This window comes from Nicotiana tabacum, chromosome 17 (assembly GCF_000715075.1).
Source record: "Nicotiana tabacum cultivar K326 chromosome 17, ASM71507v2, whole genome shotgun sequence".
Classification (NCBI taxonomy): Eukaryota; Viridiplantae; Streptophyta; class Magnoliopsida; order Solanales; family Solanaceae; genus Nicotiana; species Nicotiana tabacum.
The window spans coordinates 73,653,075-73,674,879 of record NC_134096.1 but is presented as its reverse complement, the minus strand read 5'-3'; the positions used below and the strand labels follow the sequence as shown (position 1 = coordinate 73,674,879).

Genomic DNA, 21,805 nt, shown 5'->3' with positions numbered 1-21,805 from the left:
CGGGATTTGAAGATTCCAATAGGTTCGTATGATGATTTCGGGCTTGGGCGTATGTTCGGATTGAGTATCGGGTCACCCGGGAACATTTCAGTGCTTATTGTGGAAAGTTGGCATTTTGAAGGTTTTAGAATTTCTTATGTTTGGTTTGAGGTGGACTTGGGTGTTATCGATGTCCGTTTGCGATTATGAGCCTTCGAATAGGTTCGTGTCATGATTTGTGACTTGTACGTAAAGTTTGGCATCATTCCGGAATATTTAAGTACGAATCGGACGCGTTCGTCGAAGTTTGAAAGTTTAAAGAAAGTTTTCGATCGTCGATTCATAGTTTTGATGATGTTTGATGTGATTTGAGGCCTCAATCAGGTCCGAGTTATGTTATAGAACTTGTTGGTAAGTTCGGACGAGGTCCCGGGGGCTTCGGATGTGTTTCGAACGAGTCGCGGATCACTTTGGAGCTTTGTTGTATTGCTGAAGGGCCTGAGTACTGGTACAATCGCACCTGCGGAAAAAGGGTTGCAGATGCGATGCCGTAGAAATGGCCAGGCAACCGCAAGAACGGATTTTGGTTGGGGCAGTACTGGGACCGCAGATGCAGTCGTTTCGCCGCAGATACAGAACCGTACTTGCGGAGGGGTCAGTGCAGAAGCGGGAGCCGCAGATGTGCAAATGGCACAGCAGATGCGGCCGGTGACCTGGCCTGGGTTCTCGCAGGTGCGAGATTGAAGCCGCAGAAGCGGCTGTCGCAGAAGCGACCAGGGGACCGTAGATGCGAGGCGGCGCTGGGCAGATTTGATTTTTATGTGGGATTTGACCCATTTTCTTTCATTCTCTCTTGTCTTTGGCGATTTTTGAAGAGCTTCAAGAGGAGATTTTCATCAACCATTGCAAGGTAAGTAATTCTCACATAATGTTAGTTAAATACTTGGATTACATACGGATTTTTACATGAAAATTTATGGAAATTCACTGAAATTGTGGTATTTTAAGAGGAAGACTAGAATGAATGATTTTAAATTTTGACCATGATTTTGAAAATGAAATAAGGAATAAATTGTATATTTGAGTTTGTGGTATTATGGGTAAAGTTTATCTTCGAAAATTTTCACAATCCGGGCACGTGGGCCAGGGGGTTTACTTTATGGACTTTTCGAACGGAGTTGGGAATCATTATAAATTGTTAAATTGTAAGGATTGGAGTATATTTTGATTGATTTACACGTTGTTACTAGCTTCGGTATGTTTGACTTTGAGTTGAGGTGTTAGAGAGGCGTTGGAGCCGATTATAAAACTTCGGAGCGAGGTAAGTCTCCTGTCTAACTTTGTGAGGGAGAAACTACCCCTTAGGTGATGTAATTGTTATGTGCTATTAGTTGTGAGTGCCACATACACACGATGTGACGAGAGTCCGTATGTAGCTAAAGCATGTTTATGTCCGGGTAGACTTAGCACTTTACCATATAATAGTTGAAATATTTGAACTCATTCTGTTGGCTTAATTAATTGAGTTGGCAAGTTATTTGAGAAACGGTATAGGTTATACTCACATTGTGTTCATATACTGTATCGTAAGCTCGTGTTTCGTAATTCGATAATTCCTTCCTTTCTTGTGGAGCGGGCCGAATGCCTCGGCAGGATTATATACCACACTCTCATGGGAGCGGGCCGGATCACGCCCAATTCTAGTCCTAAAAAGGATAAGCAGTCGCTGCAAATATAATCCGGTCTTAAAGTCCGGAGTTGAATCCCACAGAGAACTAAGGTTTCGCTATAACTATTCAATATCACCAAGAGGACAAGTTCAAATAACTTTTAAGTTACTTAAACTAATTAACTAGTGATTATCAAAAAGCAATATAAATTTATCAACTAAAGAAACTAAGGGTTGGAGACAAAATTAAGGAGGTCTAGAGTTATGATTTCCCCAATTGTCGGAATCCTTCTCACTACGTCTCCTATAATATCGCCTAAGTATTATCTACTGATCATAAGCACTCAACTTATCATAATTCTCTCTCGAGCAACTATAATAATGTACTAGTCATATTCTCTGGAATTACGCTAGCTCGCACTTGTTTTACCGCTCACTAGGATCACGTTAAAGCTTCGTTATCTCTAATCTCTACCTTTAAACCCGCTGTATTGATTTCTCACATACGTTAGGAGTGACGTTGTTCAACAACCACCTAAATATGTATCCTTTCTCAAGCAACACATAATAAATAGGCACAATCAATCGATGGCCAGTCATCAACAACAATAAACACGTAGTTGAACAAGTAGAGAAATCCAATGGCTCAATTATATAAAAACATAACAAGAATTTATCCTACAAAAGGTTCTATCAAAACCCTAGATAACAATTTAGCTATTCATAATAGTATGTAAAACTACAATACTAAAAATCATAACCAACAATGAAAAATAGGAAGAGGAAGGAAAAACTCGTTGAAGAATTTCCCGCCTTGCTCCTAGCGTGTTCTCGCCTCCTTAGGTATTGTCTTACCCTAAGTAGTATCTCTCTTCAAAAGGACATTTTATGATGTATTTATATCAATTAGGGTTGATATGGGGCGTCCTTGATCTCTCCAAATTCGAAAAGGACACACTGAGTCGCGTGCTAGAGTTGGTGCAACGCGCGACTTCTAGCATGCTCCCAGTTGTTTTTCTTCTTCTTTGTTCTTCCGCATGCTAGGTCCAGCGCCAACCTCCATACTTCACTGTTTTTTTGTTCATCTCCTAGGCCATTTCGCGCCTACCTTCATGCAATGCACCAATTTTGGCACGCTCCCAGGTCTTGCATCTCTACTCTTTTTGTATCAAATCATCCAATTCTTGCGAACTTCCATCCAAATTCATTCCTACACACAATAAACATGTAATGAGCATATTATATGTTTATAAATATGAAATATCCCGCAACTCACATAAGAAATTATATGCAAACATACTCAGAAATATGTATTTTTCATCATTTATCACTACCCCATGCTTAAACTCTTACTCGTCCTCGAGCAACTTAAAAATTAAGTACATAGGCAAAACACATATTTCAAAACATACTCAAGCGTCATACCAATGACAATGCTTTATATCAACGCTTAGAACCCAACATAAGGATTCTTCATACTCTCCTCATTTTTAGACCAATGCCAAGACTATTTAAAATATTTGTGTGACTCTTCTAACATCCTAGCCTCAAAAATTGACTCCACTACATTCCTCTATATGACTCGCTTCTTGTGCCAAATAAAGATATGAGTTTTTTACCAATCCGTCGTAAAGCACCAACAAAGCAAAGAGAGTAATTAGTCCGCACACTCAAATATGAATTCAAGTATAATTTAAGGACTCACATATTGAAAGAACTCGCTCACTCTCGCAAAGAAACTCATATGCAACCCAAGTTCGTACCATAGGCTTGCCCGTAGTGTAAGACTCGACTAATTTAAGCTGGTAAAATCTATGATCAAATAGGACTTTATAGGTTGTAATGTAGGCTAAGGGACGAGTAGGATATATATAGTGACTATAGTCACTATATATATCCTACTCGTCCCTTAGCCTACATTACAACCTATAAAGTCCTAGAAAAATATTGACTAATCCTCCTAAGCACTTTAATACACCACACTTTCAAGCACATTCTTGTCATGACCAATTCAATATTTTGCCGTGAAATCATACACAATTAAGCCTTTCTTCATTAAGTATATCAACATATAGATACTCACTAGCCCAAACAAACATATGAGAGGTGTCATTCATTTTTCTTTTTTTTTCTTTTGTATTTTTTTATACTCTCCTTAATTTGATATTTCCGGCTAGTAAGACTTTTATCCATAAATGTACCTTGCCAGCCTTTTTATGGTTCCACTCAAAAGCTACCCAATCTTTTCCTTACTCTTTCAGTGACTTAAGTGCTTTCGGAGGTAAAGGGTGAACAAGATACGATTTATAAAAAAATAGGGATTGGCTCGTAATATGGGTGCCAAAGAAAAAGGTCTACAAGCTCAAAAGGATGAGTACGAATGTTATCACTGGTAGGCAAATAGGCTCAAGGGTCAATCAAAAAAATGCCTATATCATTTCCTAGACTCACATGACTTAATCATTTCGCTTCGACTCACACACGGGGCAAGTTCTAGACTAACAAGGGATGACATCTGTACAACCAAAATCTCACCTCACATAATGCATATGACTTACTCAGGACGGCTCAGACTCGGCTCTTAAGTTAAAGCAACTAGCACGGTCATCATATAATCCAAACACTAGGAAGTAACAACAGGAGTCAATAAACAATCCCAAGCGTCAAAAGGAAGTCACACATATTCTCAAGGCATATGGTCATAAGAACCAAGAAGAAAGTACTCAGTACAAATACTCCACCTTTAAGCCCCGATATAAATCATGTCAAAAACATCGACACTAAAGTTCTTCCTATTCCATTATCAGTTGAAAAAAATAAAAAAAATATTTTTTTATATTTTTGTTTAGACTTTAAACCCTCAAGAAAACTGTCTACGAAGTCCATCGTAGGAAAAAGTCCAAAACTTTTTTTTTGTTGAAAAGTTTACCTACAAACGAAACTACTACTCGATTCAAAGAGTCATCCCTTGGAAAAGAACCGTGGCCATAAGAAAAACCAAGAGAAATTATTTCTACCTTATTATTTTTTTTTTCAACACACATAGAATAATACAACTAAAATATCATAGAAAATCATCCAAACAGTCTCTTTACCCCACACTTAAAATTGTGCATTGTCCTCAATGCATACTCATAAATACAAGAGAGTAAAAGAAACTCCCCGGTAGCCAAAGGCCGAAGCATTAGTAGCTCATAGGGTATTCAAACTTCTCCCAGGCATGACCCTTGGTGTGGGTACCCCACACTTAGTTCCAACGATCTGGCTTGCTGTGGCATCCTTCCAATAGCTTTGCTTCCCATGCTCCTAGAAAATAAAAAATGACAATACAAAAATAATACAATAAAAGAATTAAGAAGAAATTAAATATAAAAGAAATTAGTAAAATTGGGTTGCCTCCTAACAAGCACCTGATTTAACGTCGCGACACGTCGTGAACCATTTTCTCTCTCCACCTTGAGCTTATGAATTGAACCCTAAGTTTTGCTTTAAGTTTTCGGTTATACTCCAGGGGTGGTGGAACAAATGTAGTTGGCCCAAACAACCACTGTACTATTCTACACTTCTTCACCTCTAGATGAGGTACGTAATCCTGTATTTCTGGTACGAAAAATTTCAGAATGTAGGGACCTTGTTACTCATTCCTTGATTCCTCAATTGATTTGGATGACTCTATTTTCATATCATCCTCCAAACACAATGTGAAAAAAATACTTGGAGTGAGGACCAATATGCTCAAATACATAAATTTCAGGACTTTTAACATCCTCAACACCAATAATACTAGAATCAACAAAATTTGTATCCTCACTATCCTTGGCTGACTCTAGTATCACGTCTTCAATATAGGCATCCTCAAATTCTAGTTGGCTCGGTTGTTGGTATTCTACTCTAACCTCCTCCACCAGAGTGTCAACTGCTGACTCTAATTCATATTGTTTTCGGCTACTATCTACCATATTGAGTTGTTGAACATTCAGAGCTTCTACTATTTGACTCACTTGAGCTTTCACGTTGTGAATAGTTTCCTCTTGCCTTTGTATCCGTAATTGTGTATCATTATTTTATTCCACAAGGCACCTTAGCATATCCTTGATCTCTTTCAGGTCATCATCCCTGGGCTCTTTGTTCCTATTAACTTCACAAGAAAAAGTAGAACCATCATAGTAAGGGGTTAGGGGAGGATAATAAATATAGCACAACCCTGAAAGTGACCATCTTGACCACTACACATATCATACTCATTTCACACATAAGATTGAGTTAGTGTACATAACTCTGCCACGAGTGGTTTCCTTCGCAATATGTATAAGGATAAAAAGTAGAATTACTAACACCTAAACTTCCATAATCCCAAGATGTCATGTTTCTTAAATCAAAAATAAAAACAAAATAAAATAAAAGTTCAAACTTGAAACTAGCAATATTTATAGCTACAACTACACCGTTAGTTCCCCAGCAACGGTGCCAAAATTTGATCACGCCCAACTCTAGTCCTGAAAAGGATAAGCGGTCGCTACAAATATAATCCGGTCTAAAAATTCGGAGTCGAATCCCACAGAGAACTAAAGTTTCGCTATAACTGTTCAATTTCACCAAGAGGACAAGCTCGAATAACTTTTAAGTTACTTAAACTAATTAACTAGTGATTATCAAAAAGCAATATAAATTTATCAACTAAAGAAACTAAGGGTTGGAGACAAAATTAAGGAGTCTAGAGTTATAATTTTCCCAATTATCGGAATCCTTCCCACTACGTCTCCTATAATATCGCCTAAGTATTCTCTACTGATCATGAGCACACAACTTATCGTAATTCTCTCTCGAGAAACTACAATAATGTACTAGTCATATTCTCTGAAATTACGCTAGCTCGCACTTGTTTTACCGCTCACTAGAATCACGTCAAAGCTTCGTTATCTCTAATCTCGCTTTTAAACTCGCAATATTGATCTCTCATATACCTTAGGAGTGACTTTGTTCAACAACCACCTAAATATGTATCCTTTTTCAAGCAACACGTAATAAATAGGCACAATCAATCGATGGCCATTCAATCAACTGAAATAAGCACGTAGTTGAACAAGTACATAAATCCAAAGGTTAAATTATATTAAAACATAACAAGAATTCATCCTCCAAGAGGTTCCATCAAAACTCTAGATAATAAATTAGCTATTCATAATAGTATGTAAAACTACAATACTAAAAATCATAACCAACAATGAAAAATAGGAAGAAGAAGGGGAAAAACTCGTGGTTGAATCTTCGTCCTTGCCTCTAGCGTGTTCTCGCCTCCTTATGTGTTGTCTTACCCTGAAGTAGTGTCTCTCCTTCAAAAGGACATTTTATGATATATTTATATTAATTAGGGTTGATGTGGGCCGTCCTTGATCTCTTTAAATTCGAAAAGGGCACCCTGAGTCGCGTACTAGAGTTGGTGCAACGCGCGACTTCTAGCACGCTCCCAGTTGTTTTTCTTCTTCTTTGTTCTTTCGCGTTCTAGGTCCAGCGCCAACCTCCATACTTCACTATTTTTTTTGTTCATCTCCTAGGATATTTCGCGCCTACCTTCATGCAATGCACCAATTGTGACACACTCCCAGATCTTGCATCTCTACTCTTTTTGTATCAAATCATCCAATTCTTGCGAGCTTCCATCCAAATTCATTCCTACATACAATAAACATGTAATGAGCATATTATATGTTTATAAACATGAAATATCCCGCAACTCACATAAGAAATTATGTGCAAATATACTCAGAAACATGTATTTTTCATCATTTATCAAGGCCGTTTGCTTCGGCAGTATAGTAGATGCATCTATGATTCGTACCGCTCGACTCTCGGCAATGTACACATTATAATGGGATCTAGTGGTGGGCGTCGTTCGATTCGGTTCGGTTTTGTAGAAGTTCGATTCGGTTTATTCTGTTTTCGGTTTGTGATTTTAATAACCAAAATCGAACCATAATAATTTCGCTTCAATTCGGTTTATTCATATTCTGTTCGATTTTTTGGTTTCAAGCCATGACAAAAATGTTACGAAACAACGAAAATAGATTTCTTATTGACATAAAAAGACAAAAGAAATAAGAAATCCCATCAAATACACGAAAAAGATAAGAAGTTTTATGCAAGAAAAATCATTCTACATTACAAGAACTGAAAAGAAAATAATATTAGCAGTATCTTGCGTTAAGCTTGCATTGGTGCAAAATATTTAAAGCTAAACTATAAAAAGCCAAAATCTTCCTAGTTTAAATTTTTGTCTTAACATACATTAATCTGCCATGTTCGAATACTTCACTCATTTGAAAAGTAACAAGTATGATTTATTTGATAAGTTTCAGATTGGAATTGTTACTTGTTGTCAGTTTGTGTTTCTCTTTTTATTGGTACTCCGTGATAGACTTTTAATTTTATGCATTTATGTGATTTTTGGTAGTTAATTTCTCTTTGTTACTAGCGCATATACAAATCCATTATTCAGATGGTTCAAATTTCCTGCGGTACATGTTTTTTGTAAAAGATATGTCGATCTTGGACAAGGTGACAGGCTATAGGTCTGACACACCCAATGGATTGGGCTTCTTTAGGTTGAGAATTAGTTTTGGGCTTTAAGACTAAGAAAGAGTAACATGGTAAGGGACTAAGAGTCCAAAAGCTGGTAAAATAACTTCGGTTTTTCGGTTTAACCGAAAATCAAACCGTTAAAATCGATCACCGAACCGAACACCAAACTTTTAAAAAATATAAACCGCAAATCGACAGAATAAATCGAAAAACCGAAATCAAATAAACCAAAATTTTTGGTATGACCGATTTTTTCGGTTCAGTCGGTATTATGCCCACCCCTAATGGGATCGGGTCGATCGCCTCGGTGGTATCATATTCTTTCTGAGATTTGGCCGTACAACCTCGGCATAATCGTGCGTTATATAGCTAGCAGTCTGAATATTCACGAGGTTCTTCCTTCCACTGAGGCCTTGCATCTTATATGGTACTCCCTTATTTGTTGATATTGGCACTTGATATTTCTGAGCTGTTGAGCTAGAATACGAGATTGAGAAATTGATATCGTTAAAAGAAATTTTGGAAGATTGTGTTAGTTACAGTTTTACCTCACTACTACTGTTGTGCTTCTTATCTACTTATGAGTTATCATGTTGATTTATTGGACCACTAGTAAGTGTCGATGTCGACCACTCGTCAATACTTCTCCAGAGTTAGGCTAGATACTTACTGGGTACGCGTTGATTTACGTACTCATGCTGCACTTCTGCACTAAATGTGCGGGATCTGACAGGTTCATTTGGTGATCATCTTGGTACGTAGGCGCAACTGTTGAGGAGACTTTACGTGAGCTGCATTCCAGACTATGCATCGTAGTTCACAAAGTCTCCATCATACTATTCATTTTATCCCGTCTCATTTACATTCTAGACAGACGTTGTATTATTATTGTACTCCTTAGTAAATGCTCATGCACTTGTGATACTAGGTTTTGGGATATACTAGTTGATGTTTACGGTTATGTATATTATCTTCGCCTTTCATTTCTCTTACAAACTATAAATTTTGTACATTCCCGTGAATTTAAAAATGTAAATTTCCTTCTTATTAAAATTTATGATTTCGAAAGTAATAAAATAAGTAGTTAAATTGATCAATCACCATTGGCTTGGCCTGACGGCGGCGTTAGGCGCCATCGCGACCTGTAGTAAATTTTGGATTGTGGCAAGAATTCCGAAGAGTAGTAAATCTAAAAAGTTGATTGTTCTGGGAAGCTGAGATGAGCATGTTCTCATGCTGACGCCATTATTGCAGGGTAATATTTGGCTTTATTTTTCATTTGTGCTAGCTTTTTTTTGCTAGTTTAATAGTTCTCATAATTATTAAATATCTCATGCCATATTCAAAGAAATAAATATAACTAATAAAAATATATTTTAACAGTGTTATATATTTTTTAAAGAAATCTTTGAATAATTCGATATACACGTGCAATACATGTGTCAAGAAATTAATATGCATATAAAACACACACATAACATATACATATGATCGTACTTCAGCCGCAATTCATATTTTTATTTATTATCATTTCATTACACTCAATTATATTTTTCTTATACATATAGAATTTTCTATATATGCTTAAACCTCAATAAGGTTACTACAGTTTTGCCTTAATTTTTTCTTCTTATTTTCAGTAAAATTATAGTTAAAAAAAACTTGGATTACGTAATCACCATCCGAAGACTAGTATAAAGAGTTGATTGTTCTGCGAAGCTTAGATGGACATGTTCTCATGCTTGAAGGGTGGATATTAATGCCATGTTTGGCCTTATTTTTTCATTTGCACAAACTTTTTTATAGTTAAAAGAGCTCATAAGTATTAGTTTTTTGGTTTCCAACCTGGTGTTCCGTATCCACAATGGGGCCCGATTAAATCCGGAATCGAGCTGGAAAGTCCCACATTGGGGGGTAAAGCGCTCCCTAACAAATGCGACTCCATACTTAGGGATTAATAAATAACTCATCTTAGCACATAAATTGCACGTGCATTTCATATTAATTATTATACATTCGAAGAAGATAACTAATGAAAGTCGCATATCACATTTCTGAAAAAAATAATTATTTGCTTTTTGAAAGAATACAATAATCTTGTAAAATTAAAGTTTAAGTAAGACAAAATCATATAAGTTAAATTAGTTTTAAAATTTAGAAGCAATTCACAACAAAAACTTAACAAATGAAGCAAAGGCTGTTCACTTCCTACGTGGAATCAAATGAACTTGGCATTTTCTACGAAAGGAATTAAATTTTGTTGAAAGTTTCAAAAATATTCCTCAATTTTCAAATGTATATTTTAATAAAAAAGATTTTTTAAAAAATAGGACATTCCTAAAATTTTGTAACGCAAATTAAAGAGGAAAATACATTTTCAAAAAGGAACTAAATCACCTTTAATCCCTCAAATCAAAAGTTAATAAAAGAAAGAAAAATAATGAGTCTCTTTGGCAATCATAGATCATAAACTATCTTAGATTGCTCTCATTTAATCAAGGAGTAATCACCTTGCTGAATTTTTTCTAACAAATTATACTCAATAAATCTTTTTTCCGGCATAATTAATTAGACAACAACTTATTAATTTATTTATTAGAGAGTACGGTAATTTATTAATATAATTTTTTTTGATATTAATAATTTTTTTTCCGGCATAATTAATTAGAGAGTACGGTAAAATTAAGAAGGTACTAATGGCCCTATATTAAAAGATTTAAAATTCTTGACACCACATTTTGAATTGTAGCCTCTAGCTGCTAAGTTGTCATTTGATATAGTACGAGTTAGAACATAAAAAAATTAAAAATTATTGAGATGTCAATATCAAATAATAAAAAAATCATAAGAATTTTGATATTCAAACACTCACCAAACATGGCCTAGACATAATAGCAGTTTAAGGCCTCAAAAGAGGAAAATTAAAGAAGTAGAGGTAGAATCCAAAACTGTTCTGTTTTTGGCTATATCTTGTGAACCTTTACTTGAAACTGATTTTGCAATTAAAGCAAAAACAGAGAATCTGATCACATTAATCTGTAAGATGTTGAAAAAAGTCATATAACAAGGGCAATGTTGTCCATACAGTTAAATATTCCCATTTCCGTTCTTATCAAAAAAAATGGAATTAAAGTCAACAAACGTAGCCGACCGCCTCAAAACGCAGAATCTTGAAAAGTAAATAAGTATTTCTTATAAAAAATAAGTAAACTTAATTTAATTCCATTTTCTCCGTACAGAGTCAAAAGATTCCTTTAGCTAAAACTCGTTATGTATGACTAACCGTATTTCCCAGTTAACTCAATCATATATGCGACGACCCGAATGTGAAAAAAACTATCGAATCTTTCAAGCTTTTAGAATCAAACTTTCCACTTTTGCCCTCGTTATCGTTGAAAAGTGTAACTGTGCTATATAAATATCAGACTTCTTCACCCTCTACTATTCATTCATTTTTTTCTCTAGGCAATGTGAGAAAAAGATAAGAGGAATAAATATCTGACAGAAAAAAATATGGGTTCAAGTTCTAAAGAACTGAATTTGGATTTGAACTGTGTTTACGTGCCGAAAATCATTTCAGATGTTTTAACAGAAGTTTCTGCCATAGATGATATATCTAAGAAATTGTCAAAGCTCAATCACTTTGTTCTTTCTTTAGAAGAAGAACTCAGAAAGATCGAAGCTTTCAAACGTGAATTGCCCCTTTGCATGGTTCTCCTAAAAGATGGTCAGCTTCTTTTAATTTAATTTAATTTAATTTTTCTGTCTTTTTCATTTTTTCTGCATCCCTTTTAATTTAGTTTTGGTTTTAATTAATCTGACAGCTATTGAGAGATTAAAGGAGGAAGCTTTGCAGTATAAGGGAAAAGGTAAAAGGCCTGTGATGGAGGAATTCATTCCATTGAAAAGTAATTCTAATGAAAGTGGAAGGGTAAAAATGTCAAATGACATAAGTGATAAGAAAAAGTGGATGAGCTCTGCTCAGCTGTGGAGCACCCCAGTTCACTATGAAAGCATTGATCTTGGAAAGCAGGGACAGTTTTTACAGCTAAAATCTGTAAGATTCTTTTTCCAGAATAATTAAGAATCTGATTTGCAAAAAAAAATTGTAAGACTGGAATTTTTGACATTTTGTTTGTGCGTTTAAATTGTTGATATCAGAGTGGTGCAGAAGGGAGAGAGAGAGAGAATGAATACGAGTTAGGAATATATAAATTGAAGAATGACAGAGGGGCATTTATGCCATTTCAAGAAAATTCTGTCCGATCGGTGAAAGATGAGAAAAATGGTAAACCAGTCAATGATTTGTCCCTGTGTATGGCAGTGGGTGAGAGAGAAGAGGGTCCAAATCCAGTTGATGTGAGTGTGAAAATAGATAACGGCGGCGGCAGATCAAATGGGTGTAGTAGTAATTTTTTACAGGACAAATCACAGCAGAGGAAACAGAGGCGTTGCTGGTCTCCAGAATTGCATCGTAGATTTGTTGATGCTCTTCATCAACTTGGAGGTCCCCAAGGTTAGAGCACTTCCTTTTTTATTTTCATTTTCTTATGACAATTGTCGTTTGCGCGCATATCAATTATTTCACCGGTACAAGTAATTTAAGCAGATAGAATACATCATTTTCTGAATCCACTTTTTATTCTCATTTTGATGCTAGCCTTACCTATTCCATACGTTTTTCTTTTTTTTTTTTTTGTTGTTGTTGTTGTTGTTCTGTGTTTTCTATTTTGTTTTTCTATTCTCTTTTATTCTAGGAAAGGGTAATGGAAAACTTTCACTACTGTGTGTCATTACCTGACAATCCAACAATTCAATCTGGAAAGGTGGATTTTGAAAAGAACAAAAAAGGGCAAATGCAAGTTGGTTTTGCACATCCATAAGTGAAGTGAAAACAATGTTGATAGTGGGTAAAGGGTGGATCTTGATTTTGCCTAAAGGTGATATTCATGTAAAGTGGTGTTGTTATACTTGTTATGGTAGCAATTATTTCTGTTTTTTTTTTTAATAATGCAATCATTTTTCAATATTAGTTATGTTGAATTGCTCAAAATATTTGATGTAATTCTTATCAAAAGAGAAAAAAAAGAGACTCCTATTACAACAAAAGTCATTTTTTTTATACATATTAAAACTCTCATTTTATATTTTGTCGCTTCAATCAACAATTAAACATTGTCGTCAATCTTTAATATAATGTCACCACTATGCTACTTCATTATCATGTCTTTCATCTGGTATGATTATTCTATGTCATACTTTTATATCCAACCAAAACATTTAATATAATTTTGAACTTATTTCCTGCAGTGGCTACACCAAAACAGATAAGAGAGATCATGCAAGTGGATGGCCTAACCAATGACGAAGTGAAAAGCCATTTACAGGTACTTTTTAATTTCTTTTCGAGTTGTGTTTAACAAATAAGAGTCTCATGTGTTGCTTCATAGCAGATGATTAGGGGCGGATCCAGTATTTAAAAACTGATCCGTCAAATCTTTCAGTTCTTACCACTAATTAAACTCAGCACACATTCGAAGTTATCGATTCAGAACTTAAAATGGATTGAAACTTTAATGATTTTTCAAATATCTATTTTCTGTGTCAAAATACGGGCTCAATTTGATTGTATACTCCATCCGCCAATGCACCTAATGATGGAAAACTTACTCCTTAATTTCAGAAATTTAGACTTCATGTCCGAAGAGTCCCAGTATCGGGTTGTTCATGGTCTACAATGGATGAAATAGGAGAGTCTTCAAAGACAAATGCTACACAATCTGGTTCGCCTGAAGGCCCTCTTCATTTTACTGGTTCAGGTTCAGCTAAAGGGGTGTCTATAAATGAAGGAGAAACAATGGAAGAAAATGAAGAAGAGGATAATAAATCAGAAAGTTATACTTGGAATGGACAAATTCCAAAGAGCATTGAAGCTCATGTTTAACATCAAGTAGCCATAAATTTTGCAGCTACAGAAATAGGACAGACAAAACATAGTAACAAATAACTGAGAATGGCTGAGTTCTTTAAAAACAGGAAAATAGGAAATAGATATCTGCTGGTTTTAACATGCTTGTTGTGAAATCAGGTTTAACTTTAAACATCTTTGATTGTTTTTCTTTTTTACATTGTAAGTAGGACTCATAATTTGGATAGTCAGATATTGATACAGCTGGTCGGGTCCGGTGAAACTGGAGAGGAATTATCAATTTACAAACTATATTAAGCTTTATATACTGTTCAAAATGCTTTTAGTATTAATTCTCTCCAATTACTTTGTTCATATTTATAATTTGGGAAGCCAATGTTTGTCGTAGCAGTGCGATGTGAATGTTGCTTGTGAAGATATTTGGCACATGTTTTCTATTTTAGATCAGGTTGTCTTCGTACTGTGATTCATCTAAGTTTTCTGTTTCGTTCGTACAAGTGATTCTTGGGAAATTATATTTCATGATGTTGTGCGATCTTTAGATAGATTATGTTTTAATGAATTACTAGAGTGTTTATGTTTTAAATGAACTAGTCTCTCGTGTATCACAAATTATGTAATGTTGGAAAAAATGATATGGAGAATAAGATTTAGCTTGAGACGTGTCAAGGACACTATCCTTAAGGATATTTCGCTCACACCCTAATAAATAAAATTAGGTGTATTCCCGGAATTCAACAAACTCTTCTAGTATAACTAGGAGCAGAAACAACAAAGATTGTATAAAAGAAAACCCAACACAAAAAAATATATATGTTATAAAATAAAAGCAACTTAGTAAAACATGAACAAGACATGTTGTTATGAAATAAAAGCAATTTAATAAAACATGAACAAGAAATGGAGATAGAGAAGAAAGAGATTTTCTTCTTCAATTGTGTGTATTTTCCTATCTATTACAAGGCCTTTATATAGGCATGAAAAGTGAAGAAAAATATGTCATTGAATATGTCACTAAGCATAGAAATATGTCATTAAGCATTTGAGAAGATCATGGAGGAAGAGTAGACATCCACCATAATTTAATTTTTCTTATAACACTCCCCCTTGGATGTCCATAGATAATGTGCCTCGTTAAAACCTTATTAGGAAAAATTTCTATTGGAAAAAAATCTTAGTGAAGGAAAAAGAGTACACATGTTTAGAAATACGCCTTTTGGTTGACTCGTTAAAAACCTTGCAAGGAAAACCCAGTGGGACAAAACCTTGTAAGGAAAAAAGAGTACAACGCATATTAACTCCCCCCGATGAGAGCATCAATTCACATCTTTGAGCCTTTCCATCCCAATCTTGTATACTAGTTTCTTGAAGGTTGACGTCGGTAGAGATTTGGTGAACAAATCAGCCATATTATCACTTGAACGGATCTGTTGCACATTGATATCACCATTCTTTTGAAGATCATGTGTGAAAAATAACTTTGGTGAAATGTGCTTTGTCCTATCCCCTTTTATGAATCCTCCCTTCAACTGGGCTATGCATGCTGCATTGTCTTCATACAAAATTGTGGGTAGTTTGTCACACTTCAAACCACATTTGTCTCGAATAAGGTGTATTATAGACCTCAACCATACACATTCTCGACTTGCTTCATGAATAGCAATTATCTCAGCATGATTAAATGAAGTAGCCACGATTGATTGCTTAGTCGATCGCCAAGATATGACAGTGCCTCCATATGTAAACACATAGCCTGTTTGAGATCGAACCTTTTGTGGGTCATATAAATACCCAGTATCGGCATAACCAACAAGATCAGTACTGCAATCATTGCCATAAAATAATACTATATCGGTAGTCCCTTTTAGATACCGCAATATGTGTTTGATTCCATTCCAATGTCTCCTTGTAGGAACAGAGCTATATCTAGTTAAGACATTAACTGAAAAAGTTATGTCAGACCTTGTCATGTTAGAAAGATACATTAGTGCATCAATTGCACTAAGATATGGTACGTTGGGACCAAGAAACTCTTCATTATTTTCATGAGGTCGGAATGGATGTGCTTTATCCATATATAATCGCTTTAAAATTATTTTAGTGTATGCTGATTGATGGACAAAAATTCCATCTTTCATATACTCAATTTGTAGACTAAGACAAAATTTTGTCTTTCCAAGATCTTTCATTTCAAATTCTTTCTTTAAATAGTCTACTACTTTAGGAAGCTCTACTGTTTTAAGAAGTTCCCTAGGAGTTCCAATGATATTTAAATCATCAACATACACGGTGATTATAACAAATTTAGATCCAGATCTTTTTATAAAGACACAAGGACAAATTGAATCATTCTTGTACCCTTCTTTCAACAGGTACTCACTCAGACGATTATACCACATGCGCCCTGATTGTTTCAATCCGTATAAGGATTTTTGAAGCTTTATTTAATAAATTTTTTGGAAACCTTAATATGCTTCAGAACAATTTAAATCTTTTAATGATTTCCATTATACGCATATCACGTTTTTTTTTGTATTGCCAGATTAAAACCTGAAATGGCGACATCCATCACAGGAGAACATGTCTCTATATAATCAATGCCGGGATATTTACAAATCTTCTTGTGACACAAGTCGTCTTTATGTCTATCGACTTGACCTTTTTTTCCGTACAAGAACACATTTATACCTCCACTGGCTTTATACTTTCAGGTATTGGGACTATCCGTCCAACTTCATATTTTTCAGGTGAAATTAATTTTCATTGCGTATTTTTCATTTGGCCAATCATTTATCTGTCCAAATTTCATGACAGATTTGATCTCAAGATCTTCGTCAATATTACTAATATTGAGCGCTATATTATATTAACAATATCGTCGACGATCATTTTATATCGGTTCTACTATTACCCAATAAAGACATAACTTATTGAGATCTCTTTATCTTATTATTTTCAGGTACCTGAGCCTCTCCCATGAGGTCTTATGAAGTGTTATGTCGTGGTGCTCTTCTAGAGCACTTGCCTCCTTATTATGACCATCTTGAACATTTGCTCATCTCCTTCTTCAAGGAGTTTTATCTTTGAAATCGATTAGTCTATTATGCTTTATGCATGCCATGGACTCTATTCATTATGAACTTTATTTTATTTGGAGCATTAGCAGCTGAATATGACGTTTAGCTTTGGGTCAGCAAATACGCCTGGCAATATTTTGCAAATGAATTATCACTTGAATTTCAAGTTCACATTTTCTCGTACGAGGATTTCGATGTACTCATAATAATTCATTACATGCATTACTTTTTCAGCTGCCCATTTTCTCCCCCTATTGTTGGGATCACCAACACATATCCTTAGCCTTATTTGGGGATTCATCTTTGTGCATTGTGGTGGAACAATTAAATCATATAGCACATTCATATTTCTAGATGGAAATTATTTGGTTCCTAACCCTGAACCGATTGTGATAGGGAGAACTTATCATAACTTGGCTAGATGCGTACAAGTGCTGTTGTATATTAAATAATACATCACATACCAAATTTTATTTTGACAATTTTGTTCTCATAACCAATGGTTTAGATATAATTGGAGGCATACAATTTCTGCTAAACCAACTTGGATTTAAACCAGTATTATCAAGATAAATCATCATAATTTATATTCTGGAACTGTGCTCTAATAATTTGAGCAATCAATCTTGCAAAAGCCAAACTACAAGTTGATAACAAATGCACATGTGACCATAGAATAAATGCATCTATTAAAATCATATAATAGTAAACGGTCCACATGGAAGGTGACTGGGCCCATATATTTATCACCTTTTATTCGTTCCAGAAATCAAGGGATTCAATCCCAACCTTAACTGGTATATCATGAGAATAAGCAGCACAAGAGAATTCTTGAAGAATCTTATATTTCTTTAATATATGCCAATGTAATTCTCAATTAATTTTTTCGCATCATAATTGAACCGAGATGGTCAACCGGTCATGCCAACTAATATTTATTTCAGTAAACCTCTAGTTTACTTGTGGCTTGTGATTGCATCATCATGCTTATACTTGTGTAGTACTGATAGAAGAAAAGTCAGGTAACCTTTCATATTTACCCAGTATGATTATAGTAATATAAAGATATTCAATCTTCTTTTCATTTATAGTCTCAATATGCTAACCACTTTGGCTAATATATTTGTAAATCAAAATATTTCTTTTGAGACTTACTACAATATTAATGTCATGAACAATTTCATTCATCCGGGTAGTAATAAATTGGTTCTTTCAGAGCTCTTAACTGCTTTTGTACTACAAGATCTTTTGTCACACCATCCATATAATGAATGTCTACTTCACAAAGAGAATCGTATCATAATAATTGCCATGTTCAAAATCATCACAAGCAAAATAATTTCTTGCTTTAATTTTGCTTTTAATAACTTTCATAAGGCATGACAAAATATTTTTGGCGTATCACATGTATGCGACCAATGATATATTCATGTAACTACATAATAATATTCATTATCTTTCTTTGTCTCAAACCTCTCTTAGAGGTGAGTTGTAGTATTTATCCAACTATGCACAAGTACATTATTATGCATAATCTTTATCATATATATATTTTCACATTCACTTTCAGGAATGAGTATGCAATCTCAATGTTTATCACAAGTCACATTCTCTTCAAAGAATTTCTCCCTTTTTATAATTACCATAGTGATAACTATTATTATTTTGGCCTTTCGCACGCCCACATTCATTGGTCAACCACTTATCTTTATTTAGACTTATCATGCACTGCTATCACATTCACTTCAAGAATGGAGCAAATCAAGTGGTACAAGCTTCACGCTTTTTCATAAAAATTACATTATTTTTTCTTTAGTTATTATTATTATTATTAATATGGTGCATTAGGACTCAAACCCAACGTCTTACTCATATAAAGGCATGCTAGGCCATAATGCGTTGGAACTTGAATCCAACGTCTTTTCATCAACATAGTGCGTTGGTACTTGAACCCATCGTCTTACTCTCAATCTTTGGCATAATAGGCCAAAATTCACTAGGACTCGCACTCGAGCCTTTAAAATATTATTAATTCATAATTATAGGCATAAGTAAATTAACTTTCAAGAAGACATACATAACTATTTCAATCTTGAAACAGTTCCTCTGCAACAAAAATGCTAGTTAGGATATATGCCAATTTTGCTTTCAATGAAATACATCATGTAATGGTAAAAATATTATTACTAAATTACCTTAATAATTATCTATCATAGTATGTAAAAGGTCAGAACATATATATACGTTGGAATATTATCTTTGTCCTATAAGAGATGTAACAAATAAAAACATACCTTTTCAGTTCTTTATTTCACTGGATACAATTGAAAAAAATATTTTTTTACTAAACACTGCACATAAAGTTAATGCAAAGATATGAATGGGTTTAGATGGATGTAAAACTTATCTTTGTATTATCATACAAGACATCTTTCATTGTACTTGATCTCATTGTCTGCTTATAATTTACATAGTCTTGACGTAGAAGATCATGAAATGAGCAATTCGTGCTGATAACGTGTTATAAAATAAAAGCAACTTAGTAAAACATGAACAAGACATGTTGTTATGAAATAAAAGCAATTTAGTAAAACATGAACAAGAAATGGAGATAGAGAGAAGAAAGAGATTTTCTTCTTCAATTGTGTGTATTTTTCTATCTATTATAAGGCCTTTATATATGCATGAAAAGTGAAGAAAAATATATCATTGAATATTTCATTAAGTATAGAAATATGTCATTGAATATGTTATTAAGCATTTAAGAAGATCATGGAGAAAGAGTAAACATCCATCATAATTTAATTTTTCTTATAACAATATAGAAAGAGCAGAAGTTTTTTGTTTTTTTTTTGTTTCTCGAAAGCAAAAGGAACTTTGGATTTTATAGATAAGAAAATAATCATCCTTGCTGAAATGCTCCAACGTCAATAGCATTGAATGATTAAAGAATGAAAGAGAATGACTGTTACAAAACAAAGCTTACGGTTTTGTAACTTTCAAAGGAACGGATAATGATAATTTGAACAAACAAATTCAAAACCATTAATAGCTAATCATAGATGATTTGGTAGGAATGCTAATAAGAAGTCAGTTATAATATTATAATAATGGCTATTAATCATGGGTAGTAAAGGATAATGTATCTGTTGCAATTAATTTTTGAGATAAAAGAATTATTTTCTAACAATCCCCCACATATCTCAAAAATAATTTTAATGAATAGAACGAAATAAGAAGTTTCGCTAGGTTTTCACAAATGAGCATAATGCGTCGAATCTAATATCACTTGGACTATGAACCAGACTTAGATAAAATACGATTAAACTTACAGAACAAATGGTAGAGTTTAGAACTTCTATGAACCAAGAATTCTTTTGTAAGTTAAGTGTCTTATCTATCACATTATACCCGCACACACTTTGTTGTTTGTCGCGGTTTTGCGCTAATAGGCCATGCGCGCGCCTGGTTTTCATGAGTGCTCTAGAAATTTTTTGCCATAAATTGCATAGGAACGACCCCACTCCACACTCATATAGGTCCATCCATCAAGTGTACTCTGCAGCACAATACACCACTTATAAAAGACTATGGATTAGATTAAGAGTTTAATAACTCAACCTCTCATTCCTTGCGGTCTAGCACTATATACACACACCATAGGAAGGGACAAAATTTAATAGTGCATATTTAATCAACTAATGACTTGTTATTACCCATATGAACCTATTTCATGGGATCTCCAATCAAATAGGTTGAGTTACCATCATTGTTGATATAACTCAAATTGGCAATAGTCCCATTACCCTCGATGTTTCAGAGATTAATTTTCTTTCCAAAGGTTTAGTTAGAGGATCTGCCAAATTCACTTCTGACCACACATAATTTATGAAAATAATTCCATCTCTCAGCAGCTGCTTTATCACATTAAGTCTCAATCGGATATGTCTACTCTTCCCATTGAAGGATTTATTTTTAGCAATGGCTATTGCAGCTTGGCAATCACAATGCATCGACACATAAGGTGTCGGTTTTATTCCTAGTGGAATACTTTCCAAAAGGTTCTTTAACCACTCGGCCTCATTGCCAGCTAATTTCAATGCCACAAACTTAGATTCCATGGTAGATCTAGCTATTATTGTTTGTTAAGCTGATTTTCATGCCACAATACCCCCACCAAGGGTGAATATATAACCACTAGTGAATTTTGTCTCATCTGAATCAGAGATCCAGTTAGCATCACTATATTCTTCTAGTACAGCGGGAAATCCACTATATTTAATACCATAGTTCATGGTACTTCTCAAATATTTTATTACTCTTACTAATGCATTTCGATGATCATGACCCGTATTTTGAGTATATATACTTAATCTACACACAACATATGCAATATCAGGTCTAGTAAAATTCATCAAATGCATTAGACTACCAATAACTTGAGTATATTTATTTTGATCTATATCATCTCCCTTATTCTTTTTTAATTGACTACTAGCATCATAAGGAGTGCTTACAGGTACCACATCAAAACAATCAATTTTTTTTTTTAAAGAATTCTTTCAACATAAT

General features: G+C 34.4%; 1 protein-coding gene across 1 annotated transcript; it reads left to right on the top strand.

Moving 5' to 3' along the window:
• The first annotated feature begins 11,553 nt into the window (after positions 1-11,553).
• Positions 11,554-14,481, top strand: LOC107814623 (transcription factor HHO5). The gene is made up of 5 exons (XM_016640065.2): positions 11,554-11,954; positions 12,052-12,284; positions 12,389-12,743; positions 13,538-13,614; positions 13,911-14,481. The coding sequence occupies exons 1-5, from the start codon at positions 11,741-11,743 to the stop codon at positions 14,169-14,171; spliced, it is 1,140 nt and encodes a 379-aa protein (XP_016495551.1). The 5' UTR covers positions 11,554-11,740; the 3' UTR covers positions 14,172-14,481.
• The last annotated feature ends 7,324 nt before the right edge of the window (positions 14,482-21,805 follow it).